The sequence below is a fragment of the Oncorhynchus mykiss genome, chromosome 21 (genome assembly GCF_013265735.2).
Source record: "Oncorhynchus mykiss isolate Arlee chromosome 21, USDA_OmykA_1.1, whole genome shotgun sequence".
NCBI lineage: Eukaryota > Metazoa > Chordata > Actinopteri > Salmoniformes > Salmonidae > Oncorhynchus > Oncorhynchus mykiss.
The window spans coordinates 28,308,800-28,336,228 of record NC_048585.1 but is presented as its reverse complement, the minus strand read 5'-3'; the positions used below and the strand labels follow the sequence as shown (position 1 = coordinate 28,336,228).

Below are 27,429 nucleotides of genomic sequence, written 5' to 3'. Positions count from 1 at the left end.
ACAGGAGCAGGTGCGACGCTCTCACCACCTGTTCGCCGATGCCGTGCACAGACTGCCGTGTGCCGCATGGCCTCTCAAATACTCCTGACTACAGTAGATACTAGACCCCCAAGCTCTATGTAGGAGTAGCCAACAACCACAGATCTAGGATCAGATTTGACTATTCCCAATCATAACTTTAACCATTAGGGAGAATATGTATATCTGATCTTGTGTCAGAGGTTAGACTTCAACCTACTGCTCAGACTGCTCACTGTGAACTTTAACCCTTACAACAGATGGACCCTCAAGTAAAACCACAAAGTTTATTTCTGTTCCTTTATTGTGTAAAGTCCCCCTCTTTGGAACAAACAAAAGTGGATGAATTTCATAAGTGAGCACTTAAAGAAGTAGAGTAAAAACCATGTGTGAGTTTAACAAAACGCTGGTCATAACAAAAACAGATGCAATATAATAGATATTCCTATCCCCACACAGTCTAATGCTGTCAAACAATAAATTAAACATAAAAAAATGGCAGTGTATTACCAAGGTTCATAAATGTAATAAAAAAACAACTATTTCACCTACAACAACTTGGTGGCCTCTTCAGGCAACCGCAAATGCCATAGATTCAGAAGTTTACTATGAAATATGTTAAAAAAAAAGCAAAAACTGATAAATCTACTGTCCATAAGCAAGCATGTTGATGGACCAACAAACGCTCAAAAAGGTGTGACGTGATTGGATAGCATGCGTTGAAGTCCATTACATGATTGGAGAGCCCAACGCTGGTGTCCTCCTTGACTTGATTGGACAACATTGTGCCCACATATACAACGACCAATAACATTACAATCTCCCTTCCGTAACGGTGTGGCAGAATGTCTCCGGGCACAAATAGGAAATCTCCCTTAGCTGTGGTGGTCAGTGTTCAGAAACTTCAGTACCAACACAGACTGATTCTGTCTTCAAGTGCTCTTTCTTCACACACTAACTAGTCTAATACACATGATGGTTCAAGTTGCAGAAGACCTTCCAGGGGTTGACCATAGCCAGGTGCCTGCCCGTCCATCTCTGTCTGTTGAGGCCACAGCCCCTCTAAACCGGTGGCTGTCCGTTGTGCCTCAGCCCTGTGTAGGGCCACAGGAGCTGCTGGATGGTCACCCAGGAGTCCCCTGTCCCCACAGGCGCTGCGTCCACGGCTGGCTGCAGCACCAGGCTGGCTAGGAGGGCCAGGAGGCCTGCTAGGACCACTACTAGGGCCAGCCACAGCCACAGTCCCCGGGACCCACTGGCTGCAGACGCAGGCTGGGAGGAGTAGCCTGAACCCGGGGCTGCTGCGGCCTGCTCTGTCAGGATGGGACTGGAGAGAGAGTGGGAGAGAGGGAAAGAGAAGATTTAGAATGGATGCCAAAATAAGATTTAGCCTGGGTTAGGTGAAGCGAAGTTGATGTCTGGATGAGACAGTCAGTCTGCTTTAGCCAGCTGGTCGTCTGTCCGTATTCCCAAAGCAATGATGTAGCGATGCAGAAACAGACGGGTGCCTAGGATGGCGTTAGCAGCGTGGACTGACCACCACTTTTAAAGCGCTCTGTGTAGCACACACCTGGTACACAGACAATAGAAAAACAGCACTAAAGCACTGCAGCATGTTGAGCGATGCATGTCTCACATACACACCCCAGGGCACGCACACACACACACAAAGGAACACCAGTTCTCCTGATGGGAATGGATGGAAGAGATTAGAGCTGAAGGAGAGTTCGTTTGAAGCAGAAACACTGAACCGAGACCCTCACCACAACCACACATCCAGAGACTGCCCGGGCTCAGAGACCAAGGACCAGATTCATAAAGCGTTCGCTCAAGACCAGGTATATTGTTCACACCCGTCTTTCTGCTCAGTCAATCTGGACCAGATGTCTGCTCCCTGGACCTAAAGCAGCACAGCCTGGAAGCCAGATGGGCTTATGATTTAACCAACTGCTTTACATTTGTCAAGCAGTTGGCTGAAGCAGAAAACAGACAGGAATCCAGGCTACAGGCTATAGAACCCTTTTCACACTACTGAGCTAAGTCGAGCTGTACTGCTCTGGCCTCGTTAGGCATCCACGGTAGTTGGCGAAAAAAAAAACTATCTGAGCCAGCACAGTACAGTATGGTTCAAGTGGGCACAATGGTGTGAAAAGCATATAAGCCTCAGGAGCAGCAGAGAAGCTATGAAGCCTAACCAGCTACGCAGCAGTAAAAAGCAGTGCTGCCTGGCTGTAGATGGAAGCAAAACACTAGCGGTTGGTTCACTACTAACGTCTTTTTGGGCATAATCAGGGCGGTGATTTTGTTGCCCAGCTCAGTGAGACTGGACTTCCTCTGAACTGGCACTTCCCTCCTCTCCTCATCTGAAGGGGAGTCTGTGTCGTAGGCAGGCCTGTGGGACGGTGTGGGCATGCACAGTTCACACACACACACAAAAATACATACACACATAGACACTCTGTAATGCATGTCTCACACACACACACTTGTTTAACACAACACACCCTAAGGACCCACATTGTTACATACATGCTCAGGGCATGCACACAAAAGCACACAGATACTCTGCAATCAATGTTCCACATGCGCTTGTTATGTACGCAAATTGTTCTCCTGCTGACTACGTTTAACCACAGACTTGTTACATGCATACAGTACACGGTTGGGCAAATTAAAAGGGCACAGCAAGCAGAATGTTTGTTTTCAGGTTGAGGTCAAGTGCGACACGCGCGTGTGCTTCTGACACACACAGCCGATATCAGCACTTACCCCTTCATCAGCATCACGAGGGAGGGCTCGTCAGTCTCAACCCAAGCCCCGGAGCTAACAAAGCGCTTTAGAGGAGGACGCCCCGTGCTCTTCCCCGTCACATTCCTGTAACCGCGCCACATACATACACAATCCACACGTCACATTCCACACAACACCGGACACAGACTACACAGCCCGCAAGTCATGTTTTAAGGCCCCTAGATGGAAATTTCTCCCTCAGAAATCCGAATGGTGTTTGCTTTGCAAAACAGGGTCAAGACTGTGTTGAAATATTCTTCAACCACTCCCTATTTCACCCACGGAGTGCTGTAGTCTACCTACCAGGGAGATCTGCGGGTGAGTCTCTCCGCCTCCGTCTCTGTGGTGTCCTGTGCTTTATTGGGCGTGTCAAAATGCATGGGTCCCCCTCCCCCACCGGATCGGGGGATAGCTGCTATGCTGACCCGTCGGGCTGATGCCTGAGGAAAGGAGGAATAGAGAAACAAGACAGTGTACAGACAGTGACTATAAAACAGCAGCACATCATATACACTGAGCCTAAACTGACCTACCTTATAGTACGTTGATCCAGATTGTTTCTTGCCTCTGAAATCATCTGAAGGAAACATTTTCAGTATTAGAAACAAACATAAGATAGAGGTGTGTGTGTGTGCGTGCATGTCCCTCACCGGAGTGTGTTCCTCCAGAGTGGGAGCCGAAGGACCTCTCGTTCTGCAGCATGTTCTCCCTCAGCTCAGTGAGCTCAGCGTGTTCCTTAGTGTACATCCTCCTCAGGTTCTCTACATGCTGGACCATTATCTCTACTGCCTTGCCTGTACGAGACTCCTGGAGGGGGAGAGAGAGCGAGAGGTTACACACATACACCCCCCCCATCGCTTTACCAGTACCTATACGAGACTCCTGGAGGGGGAGAGAGAGACATCACACAGACGCCGACCTACACCGTCTACCTAGATGACTCCTCAAAAGAGAGGAGGACAAATCACGCAATTAAATTGTACTGTACCTGGTGTATGGCGCCCAGCATCTCTGAACGACTGGACACTCTGGTCATGGACTGGATGAGGACGTCCAGGTTCTTCTGAAGTCTCTGGATGATCTCCATAGACTGGTTATCATCCTCACACAGAGGGGCCAGGGCCTGGGAAGAGCAGACACGAGGAAGGTGAAAAAGGAAATTGCATACCCCTCTCACCTGTAGCAGGTCCCGACAGCTACATTTGGACACCTCACTCCTTTGTCTCCCTCTTCAACCTCTCCCTTCTCCCCAGTCCCTCCCTCTCACACATAATCACCTCTCTCTTAAACTCCTTACCTGTAGTAGTCCCTGGCAACTGGACACCTCCCTCCGGACGTTCTCCTCGGCCAGGTCCCGTGACCTCTCCTCCAGCCTCAGCCTCTTCTCCAGGGTGAACAGGTCACACTTAAAGCCCAGGGACAGGCGCTGGAACTCCGTCTGACAGGTAGACAACAACACAGCCTTAGCTCTACGATGGTACATACAGAGAGATAGTCAAGAGAAAGAAAATGTTGGAAAGCTTACCACTACCTCAATCTCCTTGTCGTTAGGGGACAGGCTGCAATGAGGAAAACAGAGAGTATCACATTATCGGTCACTAGAAAACAAAGCTATGAGTGTCAGTACCTGAGAGAATTTATATCATTATCTTGCAATGCATCTCTAAAATATTAGGTATTGTACTGTATTGTTGAGTAGCCTACCTGCTTCTGTCACCTACGGTTGAGTCCTCAGAAACAACAGAGGTTTCGACTGGTATGGGACACAGAGAAACGTAGAGAGAGCAAGAGAAAGAGGTTCATGGTTTAAAACATCCAAACATTTGGTCTTGCTATTGATCTCTGTTTTACAATAGAAAGAGATTAGAAAAACTATAAGTCGACCACACAATGTGACAATTGAATTTTTACTTAAGTCAGTAATTGGACTTATACAATCATAAAAATATTAGGAACGTTATCAGCTGAGGTATCTGGGGTTAACTCACTGTCCTTCTCTGTGGTAACACTGGTTTCACTCAGGTCCTCTTGTACCTTCCCTTCCTCGATGACATCCATACTGTGAGACAGCTCCTGGATGATTGTGGTGAACGTTACAGACTCTGCACACACACACACACTCTCTTCCCAGTTCTCGCTCTTATCCTCCGCCTCAGACACACACGATTCTAACGATCTAACAGACTGTATCCAGGAACCAATTGTCACATTATACAGATCTAGCTAGGTACACTGTAGGACTATCATCCATTCTGCCAGAGCGCTGTGAAGTGCTTCCCTGTGTAGATAAGCACAGAGTTGACTAAAGTGAAAGAATGTTCACTCCCACACAAGGCAGGAAAGACAACATTTTCTCAATAAGTCACAAGGTCATGATACTATTTATGCAAAGTTCTCACTATCACAGAGCTCTCATCTCAAATGATTTGTGCACTAATTTGGATTAGAACCCCTTGTAGTGCACTAGGGATTAGGGTGCTATTTGAGACAGGGCGCCATATATCATTAAATAGACAGCTCACCAGTTCCTTCTTGAACTTGCTCCTGAGAACCAGGGAGTCAATTTTGGCTCCTGAGGGGTCAGGCGTCGTAGCATCCCTTGGACCCTGTGATGGGTCAGTGGGTGCAACATTCAGTCCATCCATGGTCTGAGAGCCTACGTCCTCTGCCAGATTGACTGTCCCTGTAGAGACAGTGAAAGGAGTGTTACACTCTCCCTCACACACAATGTTGGCAGGAGGCCATAGAGCTCTTCTATTTCCTCCTACCTGCCAAGTCCACCTCCACTGTCGGCACCTGCACCACTGACTCCTGTATGCCCTCCTCCTCCTCCTCTAGTACTGGTAACAGGCTGGTGCTGGAACACACACACACACGAGCGCTGCAGCAATTCCACCATGCCAAAACAATTGCACAACTTGCCCTTATCACTACCGTGTGCCTCTATTGAAACTAAAAGCAAGAGTAATGTTCTAAATAATTCCAAACAAAGCCAACATTAACCTAACAGAAAATACATCTCAGCACACAGACAGCATATGTCGGAGGAAAGTACACCACTTCCATCATGTAACTAGGACATAACCATGTATACACACACACACAAACACTCACCTGTCCTCTGCTAACACTCTCTCAGCCAGCTCGTCCTGGGTTAGCTTCTGAGAAAGAGCGAGAGAGGTGAGAGATAAATGCAGGTGGCCTTGTAACATACTTTCAGCACCAGTTGTCAGAGGGAGTTAACGATTAAAAAGAGAAACACGCGCACAATTGCATACCGTACCTGTCCCATGGCATCAGAATGTTATCTCTGCTTGGTACAGTGGATATACAAGGATGGAATGGAGAATGCTAATTTCTTACATAATGTGCTGGTTGGTGGAGAGCCCTGCAGCGGAGTGTGTGTGTGTGTGTGTCGGGGGCTGCGAGTACGAGTGTTGGACAGAGTAAGTGTGGACAACGCATTTACACTGGCAGGGCAGTAAGTAGTGGGGGCGGTGGAATACAGCACACACACTTCAGCTACGTAAGAGTGGAAGTCACTGACTATATAAAGCTGGAGACTTGAGCGCAGGGCTATTATACAACTGGTGGGTCTAATCCTGAATGCTGATTGGTTAAAAAAGGTAAATGAAACTGCATAACAATCAAGAGGAGAATGACACTATAAAACCAACCTCAAATCTCACTGCAAAACAGATAAAAAGGGATCTGGATCCCAGCTGTTAAACTCTACACAACCCATGTTTATATACAAAATGGTTATTCAGAAGGGAGGACACGGGACAACCAAAGACCAAGTGATTCATGCAACAACCAGTCCCCGACATTGCTTAAGCAAACACGGTGTTGAAGTCAAGCAGATTTGGGCAATAACACCAGTCTTCGTTTCCTGCCACTGAATAACTGCCAAAGCTGATGTTACTATGTGTCATGAAGTGTTCATACAGGGATTATAAAGCTTTTAAGTGTGTTCAACCACGACAGTCCCAGGAAATACCACAAAAGTCAGTTGCCAGGGATAGTCATTGCGCCACTAGACTATGTAAAGATTTCACACCAAGTGAAATTGATATTTAGCAATGATAGAGTAACTTTGTTCGCCAATTACATTGTTGTGAATTGCGAAACAGGCCGCTCATACATCCTGAGCGTTATGTTCCTCAATTAATTCAGCATATTTCAGTAGTAGGCGAGGCCTAGGCTGTCAACACAGAGCGCACTCTTCAGTTTGCGAATCATACAGACTTTGTAACGGCAGTCAAACAAAAGTGAAATGACCAAAGTTGCTAAGCTTGCTAGATAACCTCCAACGAATGACATAATATCTCCTATTTGGCTAAATCGAGTTGATGATTACACAGATAGCAGGTCAGCTCACGAATAACAGAGAAATTAAGAGAGGAAATTGTAAGGTATCTTAAGTTAACGGGAACCAATTGTTAAAATAAAAAAATCCCATATCTACTCTCATACCATTTGCTGATCACACGTTCTCTACCGAAGCTCTCATATGGGCAGCAATGGGAGACAGGGCAGAGAAGCCGGGGAAATGTTCAAACGGTATTTTGACACGTATGAGACGTGCTTTAATAATGAAACCTCTGATGATAACTCTAAACGGCATTCCGTTCACTGTGTGCAGTCCGGCAGTGTCAATTATGTGCGTGACTTGAATTGATGGCGACTTTGTGTTTAGTAAACATGTTTGGCTTCCACGCAACAACCTGCTTGGATAATGTGCTATTTTATTTTTTGCCAATCTGATGCTGCACATGTATATTTTGTGGAATTGCGTTAGTGCGCCATTGGGGGAAAATATTGTCATTTCCTGGTTCTTGTCATATTTTGATTTCTGGAAATGTGAAGAGTGAGACAGTCCTGGGATCCTGGTTACTGTTGTTAACTGGGTTTTAAAAACTCACATAAGTCAAACTGTTGATTACTAGCCTACAAAGAGATACATAAGAATAATAATAATTAAATAATTTGGTGGGTGCTTATTTCTCCCCAAGACACACTCAGAGAGTTGGGTCAAGGTCAGGCATCAATGGCTACCCTTCAGCAATTAGGGTTCACTGCCTTGCTTAATGGCAGAGACAGATTTTTCACCTGGCTCAGGGATTCAAACTAGCAACCATTCGGTTCCTGGCCCAATGCTCTAACCGCTAGGCTACCTGCTCTCTCACTACTCTCCAGTCTACCAAACTGACAGACAGATCCAGCGCTAACCGCACCACAGACAGAAAAAACTTGCACTCTCAACTCGATTGGAAGAAATTTGTTGGCTCCCCCTGGAAACATTTCTCACAGGAGTGCCACTCCGCTGTGCCTACACAGAGCAGGAGACTGGAATAACAGAAATAGCATGTCTGTCTCTGCGGATTGAATCACAGCTAACCCCTGTAACAAGACTGAAATAACCAAACACAAACCGTCTCAGAAAATATAGAGAAAGGTTTACAGTAGACTACACAATGGTATACACGTAAAGATAAAGACTACATTATTACACAGACATAACATGTGCACAATCTGGAGCTAGGAACCAAATAAGCCATACTTGCCTCTTTTGGCAAAGTGTACAGTGCAGTGGTGCAGTGAAGCAATTGGGGCAGAATACTCACACAGGAGTTAGGGACCATGGTCCTCCTCCACCCTAACCCCTTCCTCTCTGGGCACAGCCCTCAGCCGACCAGCCCCTGTCCATAACCCTCCATCCCATCCACAACACAGCACCACTCAGCCCAACCAGGAAGATAATGAACAGAGAGAGTAAAAGACAGAGAGAGGGAAAGAGCAAGCGATAGAAAAGGGGAAGTCAAGAGGAGAGAGATGGTGTCACAGTGGCTGTGACTGTCAATGAAGGAAGTTAGTTTCCCCATCCGTAAAATACTTTCTGTGTATTGTACTGACCTGCGCGTCACTCATATTGGTTGAGGTGATGTTGTCCTCTCCTCCTTTTTCTCTTTCACTGCCATCTGTCTGCTGGGGGCTGACCCAGAGAGAAAGGTGAAAAATCAGTGTCGCTTGGAGCCCAACCAGAGAAATTATAAATGTTTTGGTGGGTGTTTCTCTCTCTCTCTCAGATAGTAGGAAGCAGCTGGGTTCACTGACTGTGACTGAACCAACCTATGAGAGCGGTCACTGCCCCAGCCCCGATTACAGGTGCATCGTGGGTATGCAAAGTATAGCTAAAGGGGCCCAATTACACAGCCAACATTTCCCTCCTCACAGCTTGGAAAACACTAATTTGACTGGCAAATGTGTCCAGAGGAAGAGAAGCGTGCTACAGTGAACTCACACACACCGAAACTACAACTGTACTGTAAAAGCCACTGAGAGCTCTGTTCTCACCTTCCAGTCAGTAAAATGGTCTCATCCATCACAGGGTAAGTGCAGCTGGGAGATACCATCTCAGCCAGTCTGGGGGGTGGACTGTTCCCAGCAGTGACAGTCCTGTCATGTTCTGGTGAGCCAGGCTGAGGTGTGTCTTGAAGAAGAGGCACTATGGTGTCAGGGCTCATTGTATCTGGACAAAAGGGTGAGTAGGAGTCATAAGTGAAATGGCATTGGAGAGGGCCATCCAACTGAATGCCTGAAGAGAAATACTAATTTGCTGTAGTTGCAGGCTAGAGTGAGTCAGGGATTGCATGGAGCAGAGAGAGAAAGACTGATCAGAGGGGAGGAAGAGAGGGCGTGATGGAGACAGAGTTGGTCTTACCCAATAGAGAAGAGTGGGAGGGAGGGAGTGGATGCTCCTCGGTGTCAACAGCCTGCTGGTGGGTGTCCTCAGGCCCAAAGCATTCTGGTAGTTTGGCACCCTGAGGCACAACACATACAGATAATAAAATAAAAAAAAGAGTATGAATATGATAAACAGACAAGCATCAATACATAACAGCCACCTGTCCATTCAGTTCATGTGAAAGGATGTAGCGATAGACTGGCAAGCAACAATGCTTTTTTACCCAACAACAAAGCATAAAAAAACAACCTCTTATATCACCTCTGTGTCCGTGTGAGTCCCCGTCCATTCCCTATCGATCCGATTAAGTAAGAAAGCTTGACTTCAGAAGACGAGCCATTCTGTCGTGTCTATCTAGAACTAGTGACATTCGCAAATAAGTCCATTTGGTCGTCAAATAAAAGCAAGGTTGTATGAGCTTTGTCAAGTGGGAGGAAAGTAAAAAAAAGTATGAGAGAGGAAGATGGAAGGAAAGAGTGTGTTCCAGCCTAGATTGGTCCATGTCCTGTTGTCTACTCACAGAGGTGTGGTTAACACTTCTGCTCCTGTTCCAATACTCTTAAAATGCTTCCTTCCTGTGTTCCTTCCTTGGAGTGGTCACTGATCAGACATGAGAGGACTGGAAAAAGGATACACAAAACCTAAGTGACCAGGATAGATAGGTGATTCATTCAAGGAAGAGGTGAGGGAAGGATGCATGTTCAAAGCACTTGACTGGGGCTTATGACCGTTTCCCCCTTTTCCTGCCCACCAGCACCAAAGGAAGAAGTGGCCTCTTAAAACTGTCATCGTCATCACATACGGTCACATGCACTCCGACGACTACGTAGATCTACATCCCCATTCAAAGCAATGTTCCAAGGTGGGGTTCTACTCAAATGAACACCCATTATTTTTATAATGAAAAACAACCACCAGTCAAACCTTAACAGCTGTGTTCCGTTCACAAAACGCATGACGAGGGCAACCCCTCAAAAACGTGCCTTTTTTGATATGGTTATATAGTCTTTTAAGTCTGGAGTGGATAACCACCAAACTAATTCAGAGAATCACTTTAAAGCACACTGACACAGTAAGAGTACATCCACAGTAATATGTTTTAAAGACTGGCATCTACCTGTGGGGATAGACTGTTCACCCACTGGTCACTGTCTGTTGACGCTGTGGTTTCTGAGAGAAAAAGGCAGGGGGGGGGGGGGTAGAGAGAGGGAGGGAGGGGGGGGGGGGAGAGACAGGAAGGAAGAAGAAAAGCTAATTAGTTAAAGTTGATCAATCATCTCTGTGATATTCAGCTGGAGTCACTGGCAAGGTTAAACTAAGCCCCACCCACTACCATATTGGACCATAATATTAGACCATTAAACTCCCTGTCTGTGTTAGAGTGGGTTTAGAGGCAGTAATAACCACATTCTTTGGGTTCTGGCAGCCAGTGATGCAGGGAGACCACTGGGGATTAATGAACACTTCCACTAGGTTTGGATGACTTTAACACCCGGCCATAGAAGGCTGGGGCCTAGAAGACTTGCCAGCGAACAGCTACACACACACACCAGGCTGGGCCGTCTAGGGGCTTTTAACCAGGACACACACACACAGGTCCCTATCAGGAGACCCTGGCCATCTATGGCTGTCCTTGCCACAAATCTCAGAGGGCTGGGTGGGTGTCTGGGCCTGATTCTTCAAGGGTGGCTGAGTGCTCTGTGACTCCAGGGATTACAGGGGTAATCCACACAGGCTTTTGACGGACTCACTAACCCCTGGTTTACCCAGTGTTTCACCCGGCTCAGTAGTCCAGAACCATAGAGAAAGACCTTACAGGAACTCCTGTAAACTCACTAAAATACAGCCCAATATGGAGTTATAATACGATATCATGATCATTACTAATCTGTGGAATCCTACTCACCTCTCAGATCCTCTCCCTCCGCCTGGTCGGGTTCACTTTTTTCCGAGAGAGGAGAGAGAAGGGAGATCCCTCTCAGTCCCCCCTCCTGTCCCTCCCCCCCCACCACGGTCCACCTCTCCCCCACCTCCTCCTCCTCCCCCTCTCCAGGCTGATCCCCTCTCTCCGTCAGTCTGTCCTCGTCCGTCCTCCCGTCCGTCGGGCCCGTCTCCTGACTCTTGAAGTCCCTGTATGTCTCCACCCCCTCGTTCTTCAGGAAGTCTTGGAGGACAAACTCCTCGTCCCAGTCCAGGTCCTCCCCAGCCTGAGAAAGTAAATAAGCTGAATGAAAACCTGTTCAGGTAATTGATGTAAGGTCAATCAATCCAATCTATTTCTAAAGCATTTTTCACATCAGAAGTTGTCAGAGGTTTTCCAGTAACTCTGCCTAGACACCAAAGAGCACGTGATGGTAAACTGATCTTAGACCTGTGCCTATGGGCGATAGACAATAAAGGCACTCACAAAATAACATCACAGAATAGGAGAGAGATGAACACAGAATATTTTTTCCTGATCAGAAAGTGTGCAAAGTGTCCACACAGCCTCCCACTCCATCCTTCAGCGTCTCTATTAAACAGCCTCTCCATCTGTATGGAAAACGTACTCCAAAGTTACACAGCTATTCACCATCTGAATCAGAGTTCTATTCTCTGCTATGTTCCATGGCTCTCAATGCCTGTGTCCCAACAGTAGCCCAATATCCACTATACCCGACATCTTGAGTGAAAAGCTCACTTTTTCCTATCTTCCTACAACAATATATTCTAGAAATTCAAAAGATACATGTTATCTGTGGCGCACAGGGGACACCACCTCTTCCCCCATGTCGCCCCATCTCTCAATTAGTCCTACCTGTGGATCGTCAGGGGTTTCACAGCTAGCCTCACTGCTGTCATGTCTACCTCGTCCCTCCCTCCATCTCTGCATCCCTCCCTCTCCCTCCTACCTGTGGGTCTTCGTCAGGGGTCTGGCAGCTGGCCTCCCTGCTGTCCCCCGGGGTATTTAGCTGGTCCAGCTCTTCACGCAGCTGCTGCTTCTGATTCTCCTGCTCCTGAACCCTGCATGGACGGACCCACGTAAATTACACACACATTTACACAGAGACACGCGAAGCAACACCCCCCCCCCCCATCAGTCTACCCTAAAGTCAACGATAAAATGGTCACTAGCCACAAATACTTCTGAAACCACGGCAATCATGCATCCAGTGACTACAAAGCAAATGAACAGATTCATCACTCTCACCCAGCCCATTGACAGCGTAGTGAAGGGTCCATAACATAACATACTGTACCCAATCCGCAGGCCCATGCAGTGTCCCATGCTGCTGTTGCCCAGCCTGTACGAGGATGGCAGGAGCTCTGGAGAGCCCCTAACTCCCAGTATCGGACAGCTCCTAACACCCAGTCCAAGAGTAGTCCAGAGTAGTTTAGAGGGCCTGTGCACAGCTGGCTAGCCCAGACAACGTTCCCACAGCCTGGCCTGATAACGGCCCCCCCTCCCCCTTTTATCCTCCAGAGCAGGGCGGCTGTGTGGAACGGGCCCACGTGGCAGTGAGGCAGCTACAGACAGAGAGCCATACTGGGCCAGGACCCAACCACTACTTAGACAGGTTAGAGGTCACCCAGACAGACCCAGAGCACAGAGACAAATATGACCAGATTCCTCCCTAGATCCCTCCTGCCACAGGGTAGTATCTTAGACAATGACAGCCCCTCCCTCCACACTGGAAACCCTCTCTTATACAAGACCCGCAAAACCTACTTGACCAGTGAGAGAAGAGCAGCACCAGTTCCTCTTGACCCTCACTTCCAACAGGCACACACACACACACTCAACCCCCACTCACCTGACTGACAGGTGTAGTATCTCAGTGCGGGACCTCCTTATGTTGCTGGCCATCTTGATCAGTTCTTTCTCCAGGGAGTCGGTGTACTGGTCCAACTGCTCCAGGCTGAGGCCCCACTCTGACCTCCTCTGATCCAGCTCAGACTGCACCGCCTGGGGGGGATAAAGGGCAGGGAGTCGGCCTCTTTCTGGAGCTGCTGGGTCTCCGGCAGTCAGACCGATAGTCTATCCAGCAGTACTAGACATACAGTAAAGTGTGTCCATCTCTTAGTCACAGTCAGTGACACTACTGCACTCACTCTTTACCCAAGAAGAATGTTTACTGTGGACGTGTCTGACGAATGCAGATTGCAGAGAGAAAGGAGGTGGGAGAGAGGAAAGGGAGTGAAGAGAGTGACAGGGAGGGAGAGAGGGGGAATGAAAAAGAGAGACAGAGGGGGGCAGAGGGAGGTGACAAAGACAGAACGAGAGAGCAGGAAGAGGGGGGGAGAGCGTGCGCGTGTGTGTGTTGAGAGAGACTGCATTTACGCTACAGCACACTAAGCCGCACAGCATTAATAAGCATTGATGGGCTAGAGATAGTTATATAACATTGTAGATTAGAGATCTCTGGAGAGGAGAGAGCGAGAGAGAATGGCCATATTATGTAATCCTATAAAAACTACGAGCAGAGAGAGTCCTATTCAGCTCAAACTCCTCCCTACATTGAACTCAGTAGGGTGCATCTCAATAGCCTAATTGCTCTTTTCCTTGTCTCATTTCCTGTATCTGCATTCTGCACTGATCTGAAAGAACAGGATAAGTGAAAAGCAATATGATGGAAAACCAAAATGGATTTGCTTTCTTCTCTTGCATCTCTGAACCTAGAGAAACACCAACCTCCGCTTTGGCACACATATTTGACCCCCAGCATGCCTACGCACAGACAAACACCTACACAGACAGGAGAATATGGAGAGTTCTCTGGTACGGAGTGACTCAGTAACATCCTCCTCTACCACCGGGCTAGATAGCTGGTTGATACACCCACTCTAATGGCTCTCTAGTGTGTGTGTGCGAACGCAAGAGAGAGAAAGAGATCAAGATAGTGTGTGGGTGGGTGTGGATGCCCCTCACCTGCAGTCTGGGGTCGTTACTAGCCCCTGGTCCTCCATAGTGGTGTATGAGTCCTCTGAGTGTTGACAAGACGGAGAGGCCCTCGTCCTTAAAATCTCTCTTCTGAAAACAAACAGAAAAACATGTGTTTCAGGCATAACTACTTTTAAGTATTAATCAAATTCAGTTTGCTATGGAAGAAAATTAGTAATGTATCTACACTGCATAGTCAAAGAACAATGACATCATAGACGCACAAAAAGTCATTTTCTCCATGCACACTGCTTTTAAAATGTGTGCTGGTTAGATACCAGTCCCTGCATAGTGTATTGAGTGCATAATTAGGACAGTAAGAGCTGAAGATATCTAATGAATTATCAGGACTGCTGTATCTATAGTGTACAATTGGGACAATGTCTGCTGTATCTACTGTATAGAGTACCAGTTTATTGACGAGGCTCTTGAACTCCAGGGACATCTGGTCAGGTGTGGGGCCCTGCAGGAGCAGTAACACCTCCCTGTCCAGAGTCTCATCTAGCGCAGATGCAAAGCTCAGCGGCGACACACACTCCGCACCCTGGAAATAAAACAACACGACTTGGTCATTAACCCTGAAGGGGATAGGCTGATGGTGTCAGTATACTACAGCCTAATAGGGTCCCTGGAGCTGATGTTTTGGGTGAATACAGTGGGGTTGGTCCTCGAAGGTGTGAACGTACTCAAACAGAGAGAGCGGGTGTTCAACTCACAGGCCGCAAACATGAGGGGATATATTTAACTGACCTCCGGAGGTGTTTGAGCAAGGGCCAGTTCTGTCTGCAGGGATCCTGAAGTGCTCTGGTTCAACCTGTACGCCACCGACAGGGAGAGACCTGCACTGCAAGAGGGAGAGCGAGGGAGCAACAATGCAAAGAGACAGAATGAGAAAGGAGAAAAAAAAGAACGTCATTCCACTCCACAGAGAAAAGACTGCTTCACGGCAGAGAGAGAGAGAGAGAGCAAACCAAACAGAACAAAATATAAAGACAAAAGGACAACAACAGAGAGAATGTTCCCCAATCCTGCTATTAGAATAGTCCAAGGCACCATCTCTAGTACAGTGTACTTACACTGCCAAGTCTGGCTGCATCATGTGCATCTGTCTCTCCAGCTTGGTCTTGTCTGCTCTCAACAGCTGTCAGAGACAACAACAACAGACATCAAACACGGTTAGATAACACCACTACTGCTGCAGCTAATACATATTCACTGCTCGGGAGGCCTGACAAATACTTTTGCAGAGCTCTCTGGTCGGCAGTTCAGAGCAGTGGGTTACAGTGTTGTCGCTTGTACCCATCCACTCCTTTATGATCTGGTGCATGGGAGTAGCGGCTAAGGGGAGATTTGGGATAGGGTAATGATTTCCAGACAGCCTCCTCACCTCTGTGACCGACGAGTACTCCACCACGGCACCCTTCAGCTCCTCAATCTGTCTGCACTTCTGTAGAGGGGCGACAACACGACAGCAATATTCTTGATTTTCATCAACAATATCATATTTCCCCCAGGACAATGTCTCGGAAACGTTCTGAATGTACGGTCATATGAATGAACAGATCAAAAAATGTTAAGATCAGAAGGCTTCCATGCCCTGAAGCCTGGGTTATTACTGATCTCAGGACCCAATCTACAATGCGACTAGCTTTGTACAGCTGTGTTACCATGGCGAATGTAGGGGACAGCACGGCTACAATAACGATACAGCTTTATTCATTACTGAACAGATACTGAACAAAAGTACTAGAAAGAAAATATTTGTTTTTTTTATTCAGATGATACTGACCTGGAGTATGAGGGCTTCCTTTTCACTCACGACCGCATCGAAGGAATGGTTTTGGACCTGTGGATGAGAGAACAGACACTCCACCATGACACCGCTGGCACTCATCCAGGACACAGACAGACCAATCAGAAGCAGGCGTTGGGATCACTTTGATCCTAAAAGGCCAGTTACGTAGGTCCATAGCACTGCACTCCAGGCCTTTTCAGAAGACCATGAAAGGCAAAACAAACATTAACACAGCCTTTACTTTACTTCTAGGTGCAGTTGACCAGAAACAGATTGCTAAGAAGCATTCTAAACGGAGAACCTTAATTGAAAGTGATTTTTGTTGTTGTTGTCGAGAACTAGGCTTAATCTGTTTCCAGGAAACCGCTTTCCAGTTGCCTACCTTGAACGGCTTTACTCCCTCGACGGTACAATAGCTTGTTCACTTTTATTCACTGCAGACACACAACAGTTATGTGGACCCACCTGCAGCTCAGCGTTTAGGTCACACAGTTCAATCATCCTCTTCTGGAGGTCATCCATCTCCATGGTGACCTTGATGTTCTAGTACAAAAGGTGGAGGGGGGTAGGAGGAGGGAGAGATGAGTAATTCTACCCAAAAGAGATGGCTTATTTTACACTACCATGTCACCTAACAGCGGACAAGGTACATAAGACTACATAGCTATGGAATGGCATTTCCTAAATCTGTGTTTCCCAACCCTGGTCCTCCAGTACTCCCAACAGTACACATTTATATTGTGACACATCGGAGTCAACTTGTCAACTAATCATCGCCCACAATTAGTTGAATGGGGTGTGTTTGTCAAGGGCTACAACGAAACTGTGTACCGTTGGAGGTACTCGAGGACCAGGGTTGGGAAACACTGTCCTTGATCCTGGAAAAACAGCAGAGGGGAAGTTCCCAGGGGAAGCAGGTAGTCCTGCTGCTTTGTTGTTGTGTCGCCCTAGTAGGCACTTCACTGATCAATGACACCGATTGGTCGGAAAGCACACTCCTGATGACTTGCCACCAAATCCATCTCTCATTAAAGGAATGACAACCACATGGAAGCGCTTGAGGCACCTTCTAGATGCCTCTAAATACATGATAAAGTAATGAAATGACCCAGGATCAATGTCGATCTTGCCGAAAGGGGTTCTGTGTGCAGAGAGAAAAGTATCCAGTACAGTACCTCATCCTGAAGACAGCTTATCTTTGCAATCAGACTCTGGTTCTCTCTCTCCTGTTGGGAAGATGTTGGGTTAGTATATGGCTCTGGACATTGTATAGTTAGTTGCATACAGGTAACTGCCAAATTAAACACCATAACTAGCCAGCTTCAGTGCACCTTGGCATAGATTCTACAAGTGTCTGGCACACTATTGGAGGGATGTGACACCCTTCTTCTACGAGAAATTCCATCATTTGGTGTTTTGTTGCTTGTGGTGGAAAATGCTGTGCTCCAGAATCTCCCTTAAGTGTTCAAATTGGGTTGAGATCTGGTAACAGATTTTTAAAAATGTAACCTTTATTTAATTAGGCAAGTCAGTTAAGAACAAATTCTTATTTACAATGACGGCCTACCGGGGAACAGCGAATTAACTGCCTTGTTCAGGGGCAGAACGACAGACCTTGTCAGCTCAGGGATTTGATCCAGCAACCTTTCGGTTACTGGCCCAACGCTCTAACCACTAGGCTACCTGCCGTGACATATGGTTAAAATCGTTTTCATGCTCATCAAACCATTCAGTGACCACTCGTGCCTTGTGAATGGGGGCATTAGGCACCTGTTTTCAATATACACTGAACAAAAATATAAACGCAACATGTAAAGTGTTGGTCGCATGTTTTATGAGCGAAAATTCCCATGTATTTCTCTCAAATGTTGTGCACAAAATTGTTTACATCCCTGTTAGTGAGCATTTCTCCATTACCAAGATAATCCGTCCACCTGACAGGTGTGGCATATCAAGAAGCTGATTAAACAGCATGATATTACATAGGTGCACCTTGTGCTGGGGACAATAAAAGGCCACTAAAATGTGCCGTTTTGTCACAACACAATGCCACAGATGTGTCAAGTTGAGAGTGCATGCAACTGGCATGCTGACTGCAGGAATGTCCACCAGAGCTTTTGCCAGAGAATTGAAATTTAATTCCTCTTCCATAAGCCGCTTCCGTCGTTTTAGAGAATTTGACAGTACGTCCAACCGGCCTCACAACCACAGACCACGTGTAACAATGCCAGCTCAGGACCTCCACATCTGGTATTTTTCACCTGCGGGATCATCCGAGACCAAACACACATACAGCTAATGAAACTGTGGGTTTGCACAACCGAAGAACGTCTGCACAAACCTTTTCAGGGAAGCTCATCGGAGTGCTCGTAGTCCTCACCAGGGTGTTGACCCGACTGCAGTTCGGTGCCGTAACCAACTTCAGTGGGCAAATTCTCACCTTTTTGATGACCACTGGAAAGCTGAAGAAATGTGCTCTTCACGGATGAATCCCTGTTTCAACTGTACCGGGCAGATGGCAGACAGTATGGCGTTGTGTGGGCGAGGTGTTTGCTGACGTCAACATTGTGAACAGAGGGCCCAAAGGAGGAGATGGGATTATGCTATGGGCAGGCATACTGTAAGCTATGGACTACGAACACAATTGTATTTTATCGATGGCAATTTGAATGTACAGAGAGTGACACAGTGACACAGTGACGAGATCCTGATGCTCATTGTCATGTCACTCATCAGCCGCCATCACCTCATGTTTCAACATAATGCACGGCCCCATGTCGCAAGGACATGTACACAATTCCAGGAAGCTGAAAATGTCCCAGTTCTTCCATGGCCTGCATACTCAGACATGTCACCCATTGAGCAAGTTCGGGATCCTCTGGATCGACGTATACAACAGCGTGCTCCAGTTCCCGCCAATATCCAGCAACTTCGCACAGCCATTGAAGAGTGGGACAGCATTCCACAATCAACAGCCTGATCAACTCTATGCGAAAGAGATGTGTCTCGCCGCATTAATGGTGGCACACTAGCTACCGACTGGTTTTCTGATCCACGCCCCCTACCTTTTCTTTATGGTATCTGTGACCAACTGATGCATATCTGTATTCCCAGTCATATGAAATCCATAGATTAGGGCCTAATGAATTTATTTAAAATCGACTGATTTCCTTATATAAACTGTAACTCGGTAAAATCTTTGAAATTGTTGCATGTTGCGTTTTGTTCAGTGTCGATGGTTGAATAGCATAACAGTGGAGATGGTGTGTGTATATATATATACCATATGTTTGCACTGAGCCGAGGCCCTGGCTCTGCCCTCCTCTGTACAGCTCAGACTCATCTTCATCTCCTCCACCTCATCCTTCAACATCTTCTCCTTCTGGGCCAGCTGCTGGCCTCTACAGGGGGGAGAGAGGGACATTATAATTAGGGATGTGTGTGTGTGTGAGGCCTAATAGGAGGCTAAATTAAGGAGAATTGAATAGGAAGATAGGCATTTTAAAAAGTAAGTGCATGTGTGACAGCGTGTGTGTGTGTCTGCATCTGTTGGTGTGTGTGTGTGTACAATCCTTACAGTCTGGCCTGTGACTTGAGCTCCTCGTTCTCCTCTGCTAGTTTCTGGTTATGGTCCTCCATGGTCTCCACGCTCTGCTTCAGCTTCCTCACCTCCTGCTGAAGCTTCTGGTTACTGAACTGCAGGTCGGACACACAGAACACCAGGTCTGACGTCTCACTGGGGAGGAATACACACAACAACAGACTACAGGGTAAAACACGGTTAGTCAAATGTAGAAATTGGACAATGTCACGCACGCACACCCGAACGTTACTTACAGATCTGCTCGTGACACCTCCCCTCCGAATGCCTCAAGACTGCCTGAGGTCATGTTCAGCAGGACAGACCTCTTAGCTAACGGAGAGAAGACAGAGAGAGAGAGATGAGTGAGAGAAGGAGAGAAATGATCTATGTTTAGAGAACGAGGGAGAAAACACATTGATTTGATAAAATAATGAGACAGAAGTAGACGTTCTCTTAGATGGAGAACAGAGAGAGAGATGGAGAGAGGGCAACATGGCTACTTGGAGACATCGTACAAGAGAAAATCCACAACTGGAAAAACTTTGAGCCTCAGAACATTCATCCGTTTCTCTGATTAGTCCTCTAATGTCTGTGTCAACTCACCTGACAGGTTGTCTCGGAGTCTGACAGACTACAGTTGAAGTCGGAAGTTTACATACAACTTGGCCAAATACATTTAAACTCCGTTTTTCACAATTCCTGACATTTAATCCTAGTACAAATTCCATTTTTGGTCAGTTAGGATCACCACTTATAGAGAGAATGAAATACTTATTTTCCACCATAATTTGCAAATAAATTCATTAAAAATCCTACAATGTGATTTTCTGGATTTTTTTCCTCATTTTGTCAGTCATAGTTGAAGTGTACCTATGATGAAAATTACAGGCCTCTCATCTTTTTAAGTGGGAGAACTTGCACAATTTGTGGCTGACTAAATACTTTTTTGCCCCACTGTATTTCTTTCATCACATTCCCAGTGGGTCAGAAGTTTACATACACTCAATTAGTATTTGGTAGCATTGCCTTTAAATTGTCTAACTTGGGTCAAACATTTCAGGTAGCCTTCCACAAGCTTCCCACAATAATTTGTTGAATTTTGGCCGATTCCTCCTGACAGAGCTGGTGTAACTGAGTCAGGTTTGTAAGCCTCCTTGCTCGTACATGCTTTTTCAGTTCTGCCCAAATTTTCTATAGGATTGAGGTCAGGGCTTTGTGATGGCCACTCAAATACCTTGACTTTGGTGTCCTTAAGCCATTTTGCCACAACTTTGGAAGTATGGTCATTGTCCATTTGGAAGACCCATTTGCGACCAAGCTTTAACTTCCTGACTGATGTCTTGAGATGTTGCTTCAATATATCCACTTAATTGTCCATCCTCATGACGCCATCTATTTTGGGAAGTGCACCAGTCCCTCCTGCAGCAAGGCACCCACACAACATGATGCTGCCACCACTGTGCTTCACGGTTGGGAGGGTGTTCTTCAGCTTGCAGAGCAGTGGCTTCTTCCTTGCTGAGCAGCCTTTCAGGTTACGTCGATATAGGACTCGTTTTACTGTGGATATAGATACTTTTGTACCTGTTTCCTCCAGCATCTTCACATGGTCATTTGCTGTTGTTCTGGGATTGATTTGCACTTTTGGTATCAAAGTACGTTCATCTCTAGGAGACAGAACGTGTCTCCTTCCTGAGCGGTATGACGGCTGCGTGGTCCCATGGTGTTAATACTTGCGTACTATTGTTTGTACAGATGAACGTGGTACCTTCTTGCATTTGGAAATTGCTCCCAAGGATGAACCAGACTTGTGGAGGTCTACAATATTTTTGCTGAGGTCTTGGCTGATTTTTTTTGATTTCCCATGATGTTAAGCAAAGAGTCACTGAGTTTGAAGGTAGGCCTTGAAATACATCTCCAAATGACTCAAATTAAGTCAATAAGCCTATCAGAAGCTTCTAAAGCCATGACATTTTCTGGAATTTTCCATCCAAGCTGTTTAAAGGCACAGTCAACTTAGCGTATGTAAACTTCTGACCCACTGGAATTATGATACACTTAATTATAAGTGAAATAATATGTCTGTAAATAATTATTGGAAAAATGACTTGTGTCATGCACAAAGTAGATGTCCTAACCGACTTGCCAAAACTAAAGTTTGTTAACAAGAAATTTGTGGCGTGGTTGAAAAATGACTCCAACCTAAGTGTATGTAAACTTCCGACTTCAACTGTATATGTCTCTGTCAACACTCACCTGTCAGGTTGTCTCGGAGTCTGACAGACTATACGTCTGTGTCAACTCACCCGACAGGTTGACACGGAGTCTGACAGACTATATGTCTGTGTCAACTCACCTGACAGGTTGTCTCGGAGTCTGACGGACTCTTGAGTCAGGTCCTCTGGTGTGTCGTCCCTGTAGTTGTGGTGAAGACAAGGAGACAGACACCCAGAAACATGACATTACACAGTCACAATATCCCAGGCTTACTTACACACACAGCCAGGAATGTAGAGGTTAATGTATCGGTTACCACACGAAAAGTGAGAAAAGCTTATCTAATAGACAAGCTCTGATAAGAATATTCAGCTGCAAAAATTGGTATCCATTTGCCCTTGCAACAGAACACATGAATTAGAACACAGCGCCCTCTACAGGAAAACGTGGGACAAGATGACAGGCACTGCTATGTAGTGCACTACGTTTGACCAGAGCCCTGGTTAAAAGTAGCGCACTATAAAAAAAGGGAAGAGTGCCATTTGGGGGACACAGAAAACCGCTCCAGTACTCATTCTTTCTGCAGTCATCTATCCACTCCTTCATGATGGCGTGGTAGGTGTCCAGGTCTATGGAGACGTCTTTGTGCTCCGGGTCCAGCATATTACACAGGTCCTCCAGCCCACTGTCCTCAGAACCACGGCTGGTGGTGTGGCGCAGGTAGTCCACGATACAAGACACGTACACCTTACCTGAAGGAGCAGGAGGGGGTCAGGTTACTGTCTTTACCATAGTCATTTACTGGGTTACTGTGGTCAGTCTGTTGACTAGCATGGTAAGGGACCTCCCAAGGCCCGGGCATCATAGCAATCTCCTTCCACCGCCTGAGGTTCTTCAGTAACAGCTTTCAGTAAACAAAACAGGACTGTAAAGAGAACCACCCACAGGGAATCTAGAGCACTTGTACCACGTCATTGACTGCTTCAGAAACAAAGAAAAGAAAGCAGACTTGGCTACACCCCAGTGGAGCAAATTATTGACTGCCTTTTTCTTTTACAAAACATTATCACAGTGAGTGTGTGTGTGAGATTGTGCCTCCTACTGTGTGTGTTCGATACTGTGAGTCTGGATAGAAGAGTGTGTACTTCACAATGTGCTAGATTTGATAATCCCAGTGTACTTCTGTGTTCAATATATATTTGATACTTTAAGAGTTCAGTACTGTATGTGAGTGAGTGCGTACCTCTGCGCTGGGTGTCACAAGCGTGGAAAATGGTGTCTAGTAAATCCTCTTCGCAGATCAGACTGACCTCAGCCATCATCTCCTTCCGGTTCTCAGGGGACATGGCTCCTACACACACACACACACACACACACGTTCTGTAACTACACTGGCCAATCGCCAATCCATCAACAGACATTAGCGGCCAAGAAACATGATTGCTCTGTCAGCTGCATAACTTTCCTTGAGGCAAGATAATAAAATGTACATAATGTGTGTGACATATGAAGAGATGGCAAATGGAAAGGAGTGTGTGAGAGGCCTGAGGAATGCTGTGATCAATAATCCACCATTGATATCATTGTCCACTGAGAACTGAGCAGTGCGTTCATAATCCCACAGTGAGTGTGTGTATTCCCCTTACCATCTCCCATGGACAGTCTTTTGACAACCAGGGCTGGGTAAGGCAGCTCACTCTGCAGCAGGTTGGCAGTGGCGTCCGAAGAGCAGAAGTTGAGGTTATAGGACAGCAGGCTATGTGCAGGTGTGTGAGTTTGGGACAGAGATGGGGTCCTGTGCCTCTCACTGCCGTCAGACCCTGTCCCCTCCTCAGGCTGAGTAAACTGGGGACCATGAGAGAAGCTAAAAACCGTGTCTCCAGTCTGGACAGCTGGGGTGGAGCAGATCCTCTGCCATCCTCTCCCTTGCCCTCCTAACCCCACCCCTACCCCCCTCCACTCCCCGGGATTACTGGTGATTGTGAAAGTAGAATTGACTGGGGTTGGGGGGTTCATGGTGGGGTTGACAGGGGTGGAGTTGGGACAGTGGGAGCTCCTGGGAAGCTGGGGTGAACCCTTGGGGGTTAACATCCCCTCCCTCTCGCGCTTCTTCATGATAACTTCCAGGTTGCGGTGCAGGCCGGACTGGGGGCTGTCATAACTGCTGGAAGTGAATTTTGGGATCTGGAAGGGCGAGGAGGGGTTAACCTCAAGGTCGTGCCGCTGGATGGTCTGCAGTTTACGACAGATGCTGTCAACGGGGTTGTGGCGTTGACGATGGGTCACTCCAAGGTCCATGCTGGAGCAGGGGTTGACAACAGGACAAGATCTAGAGAGGGGAGAGGCTGTCATTGGAGACCGACCATCATTGTAAATATTAATTTGTGCTTAATTGACCTGCCTGGTAAAATAAATCATTAAAAAGGAGACAGGCATAGTGAAAGGAGAGGAATTATACTGATAGTCCATCACACCACATACTTCAAGTTCATCACATTTCAGACATCCCAAATAGACTACAGTTGTTGATTGAGGTTGTTGTAGTCTATCTTTCTTGTGTTTCTTGTGTGTATACTATAGGGTTATAGTTTTTAAATGGGAGCAACAGAGAACAGCACACCAGCGGTCTACCTGGATAAAAAATAACGAGCTTACTTGAGCCACTAACTGAAAGGACACTTATTAAATCAAATATTCTGTAAACTAACAAATGTTTCTAAAAACATGAAACTAACAAGAGTGATTGTTACCCTAATATATATTTTGTTGACAAGACAAAAATGTTGTTGCCTTGTGTTATGCAAAATAGCATGACAACGACTACCATGAATAATTGACGCCAATTTTCTTTTCATTTTTTTCAATAAATATGAACGACAGACTGTCGTAGTTTATACTTGGATTTTGATGTAGGCTACTAACCTCTCTTTACCGTGTAGCCTATCTTTTGTAAACGTAAATAGTCCTCGTTGAAGTCTCAATTCGCTTGATAAAGCCTTCAAAGTCAAACCACACTCGGGAAATCAATCAAAGCGCTTGAGCGACGTGAATGCAATTTGAAAGGGACGAGGTAGATCCCTCATCTAAAACCAAGCCAACACTGACCCTATGTGGCCAATAATATTGTTGCATCCCCATTTGATCACAGACCTACAGACTCACCAGTCGAAAGTCAGTTATTTTGCAGTGTAAAAATTCACAATCGGAGATGTGTGATTGGAGAAAGTGGTAAAAACCAACAAATACGCTGTACCACCGGCCACGGGGGTTGTCTATGAAGTTGATTACAGTGCCCTGCTGTGGTGTAAAGTACTTAAGTAAAAATACTTTAAAGCACTACTTAAGTCGTTTTTGGGGGTATCTGTATTGTACTATTGAAAATTTTGTAACTTTTACTTTTACTTCACTATATTCCTAAAAATAATAATGTACTTTTTACGCCATACATTTTCCCTGACACCCAAAAGTACTCGTTGCATTTTGAATGCTTAGCAGGACGGAATGTTATCCAATTCACACACTTATCAAGAGAACATCCCTGGTCATCCCTACTGCCTCTGATCTGGTGAACTCACTAAACACAAATGCTTTGTTTGTAAGTTATGGTGTGTTGGTGTGAGCATGGCTATCTGTAAAAAATAAATCAAAACATTACTTTTACTTTTGATACTTATGTATGTTTTAGCAACTACATATACTTTTGATACTTAAGTATATTTAAAACCAAATACTTCTAGACTTTTACTCAAGTAGTATTTTACTGGGTGACGTTCACTTTTACTTGAGTAATTTCCTATTAAGGTATCTTTACTTTTACTCAATGTATGAGAATTGGGTACTTTTTCCACTACTGCTGCCCTGCGTTGCTTTGTATCTTTAGCTAATAAAGAGACTGCCCCCTGTCTTTTGATTAGAATAGAATAGAGCTGAGATAACTCTGAAGAATAGAATATCGTGCCAACTAATGCCAAATCCATGTAACTATTTTGCAGTAGACATGCTGTGATCCAATGTAAACATCACACTTCAATGTAAGCTAACGGATAACTTTCAAAGTGTTACTGTTTATATCAAAACAAACATGGTTCTGATGTCTGTGCGATAGTACAATCAATCATTACCAGGGTTATGCATGGAGAAATGGGTTCTAAGGGTAAAGAACAGGTTAGGTCACGTCATTTCCTCAGAGAGAGCATAGAGGCCAGTGACGATCTACACCAAAGGCCCGTGAACTGGTTGGAATATGTTTGGTACAATACAAATTCAAATCTCTCACTCTCTCTGACAAAGTGCGTCTCTTCAGACCCATGCTAAGGATTGGCCCCTTTTTTTCAATTTTCGCCTAAAATGACATACTCAAATCTAACTGCCTGTAGCTCAGGCCCTGAAGCAAGGATATGAATATTCTTGGTACCATTTAAACGGAAACACTTTGAGGTTTGTAGAAACGTCAAATGAATATAACACAATACAAAGAACATTTAAAAAAAAAAAAAAATGTTTTGTACCATCATCTTTGAAATGCAAGAGAAAGGCCATATTGTATTGTTCCAGCCCAGGTGAAATTTATTTAGGCCACTAAATGGCAGTAGTGTATGTGCAAAGTTTTAGACTGATTCAAGCAACCATTGCATTTCTGTTCAAAATGTTGTATCAAGACTATCAAAATATGCCTAACTTGTTTATTAATAACTTTTCATGTTCAAAAATGTGCACTCTCCTCAAACAATAGCATGGTATTAGCATGGTATAGCTACTATGCTATATGGTATAGCTACTGTAAATTGGACAGTGCAGTTAGATTAACAAGAATTTAAGCTTTCTGCCAATATCAGATATGTCTATGTCCTGGGAAATGGTCTTGCTACTTACAACCTCATGCTAATCGCATTAGCCTACGTTAGCTCAACCGTCCTGCAGGGGACCCACCAATCCTGAAGAAGATTATTAACATGAACAGTATGTCCAAGTCTGCAGAGAGAGCCTGCCTGCCGGTAAAGAACACACACAGAGAACATAATATGGTATCATACCAACTAAAGTACAATAATAATAGTTAAACACACTGTATTACGTATATCATGTACGCTGAAGAATGAAACCCTGTTTAACACTTTTCACAGCATATTTTGTGTTGAATGTTCTGTCCACATTCTCTCTCTCTCTCTCTCTTCCTGTTTGTGTCTTTTGAGACATCTCTGTATCTTTTAGCATCAACGATGGTATGCTTTATTGTAGTAGGCTTTGATAAACTTAGGGTAGTACATGCATGGAAGACAATATACAGTTGACGTCGGAAGTTTACATACACGTTAGCCAAACACATTTAATCTCAGTTTTTCACAAGTCCTGACATTAAT

The 27,429-nt window shown here is 45.7% G+C and overlaps 1 protein-coding gene across 6 annotated transcripts; it reads right to left on the bottom strand.

The window, feature by feature from the left end:
* Positions 1-304: 304 nt before the first annotated feature.
* Positions 305-25,211, bottom strand: LOC110501048 (inositol 1,4,5-triphosphate receptor associated 2). Of its 6 annotated transcripts, none has more exons than XM_036957540.1 (37): positions 24,992-25,211; positions 23,716-24,414; positions 23,313-23,420; positions 22,641-22,821; positions 22,209-22,267; positions 20,110-20,185; positions 19,850-20,008; positions 19,556-19,673; positions 17,448-17,498; positions 16,738-16,815; positions 16,267-16,323; positions 15,865-15,924; positions 15,554-15,618; positions 15,228-15,321; positions 14,887-15,021; positions 14,466-14,567; positions 13,351-13,502; positions 12,448-12,559; positions 11,463-11,763; positions 10,674-10,726; positions 9,533-9,632; positions 9,166-9,340; positions 8,725-8,803; positions 5,923-5,969; positions 5,577-5,665; positions 5,331-5,491; positions 4,797-4,881; positions 4,513-4,561; positions 4,334-4,367; positions 4,106-4,246; positions 3,797-3,931; positions 3,459-3,615; positions 3,342-3,385; positions 3,112-3,248; positions 2,788-2,892; positions 2,291-2,410; positions 305-1,345 (listed from the first exon to the last, which is right to left on the bottom strand). In XM_036957540.1, the coding sequence occupies exons 2-37, from the start codon at positions 24,365-24,367 to the stop codon at positions 1,081-1,083; spliced, it is 4,536 nt and encodes a 1,511-aa protein (XP_036813435.1). In that variant the 5' UTR covers positions 24,368-24,414; positions 24,992-25,211; the 3' UTR covers positions 305-1,080. The 6 variants fall into 6 exon arrangements, with proteins under 6 accessions (XP_036813435.1, XP_036813434.1, XP_036813436.1 ...); XM_036957539.1 differs by having other exon boundaries at positions 23,716-24,398; XM_036957541.1 differs by having other exon boundaries at positions 4,340-4,367; positions 23,716-24,398; positions 24,992-25,210.
* Positions 25,212-27,429: the final 2,218 nt, after the last annotated feature.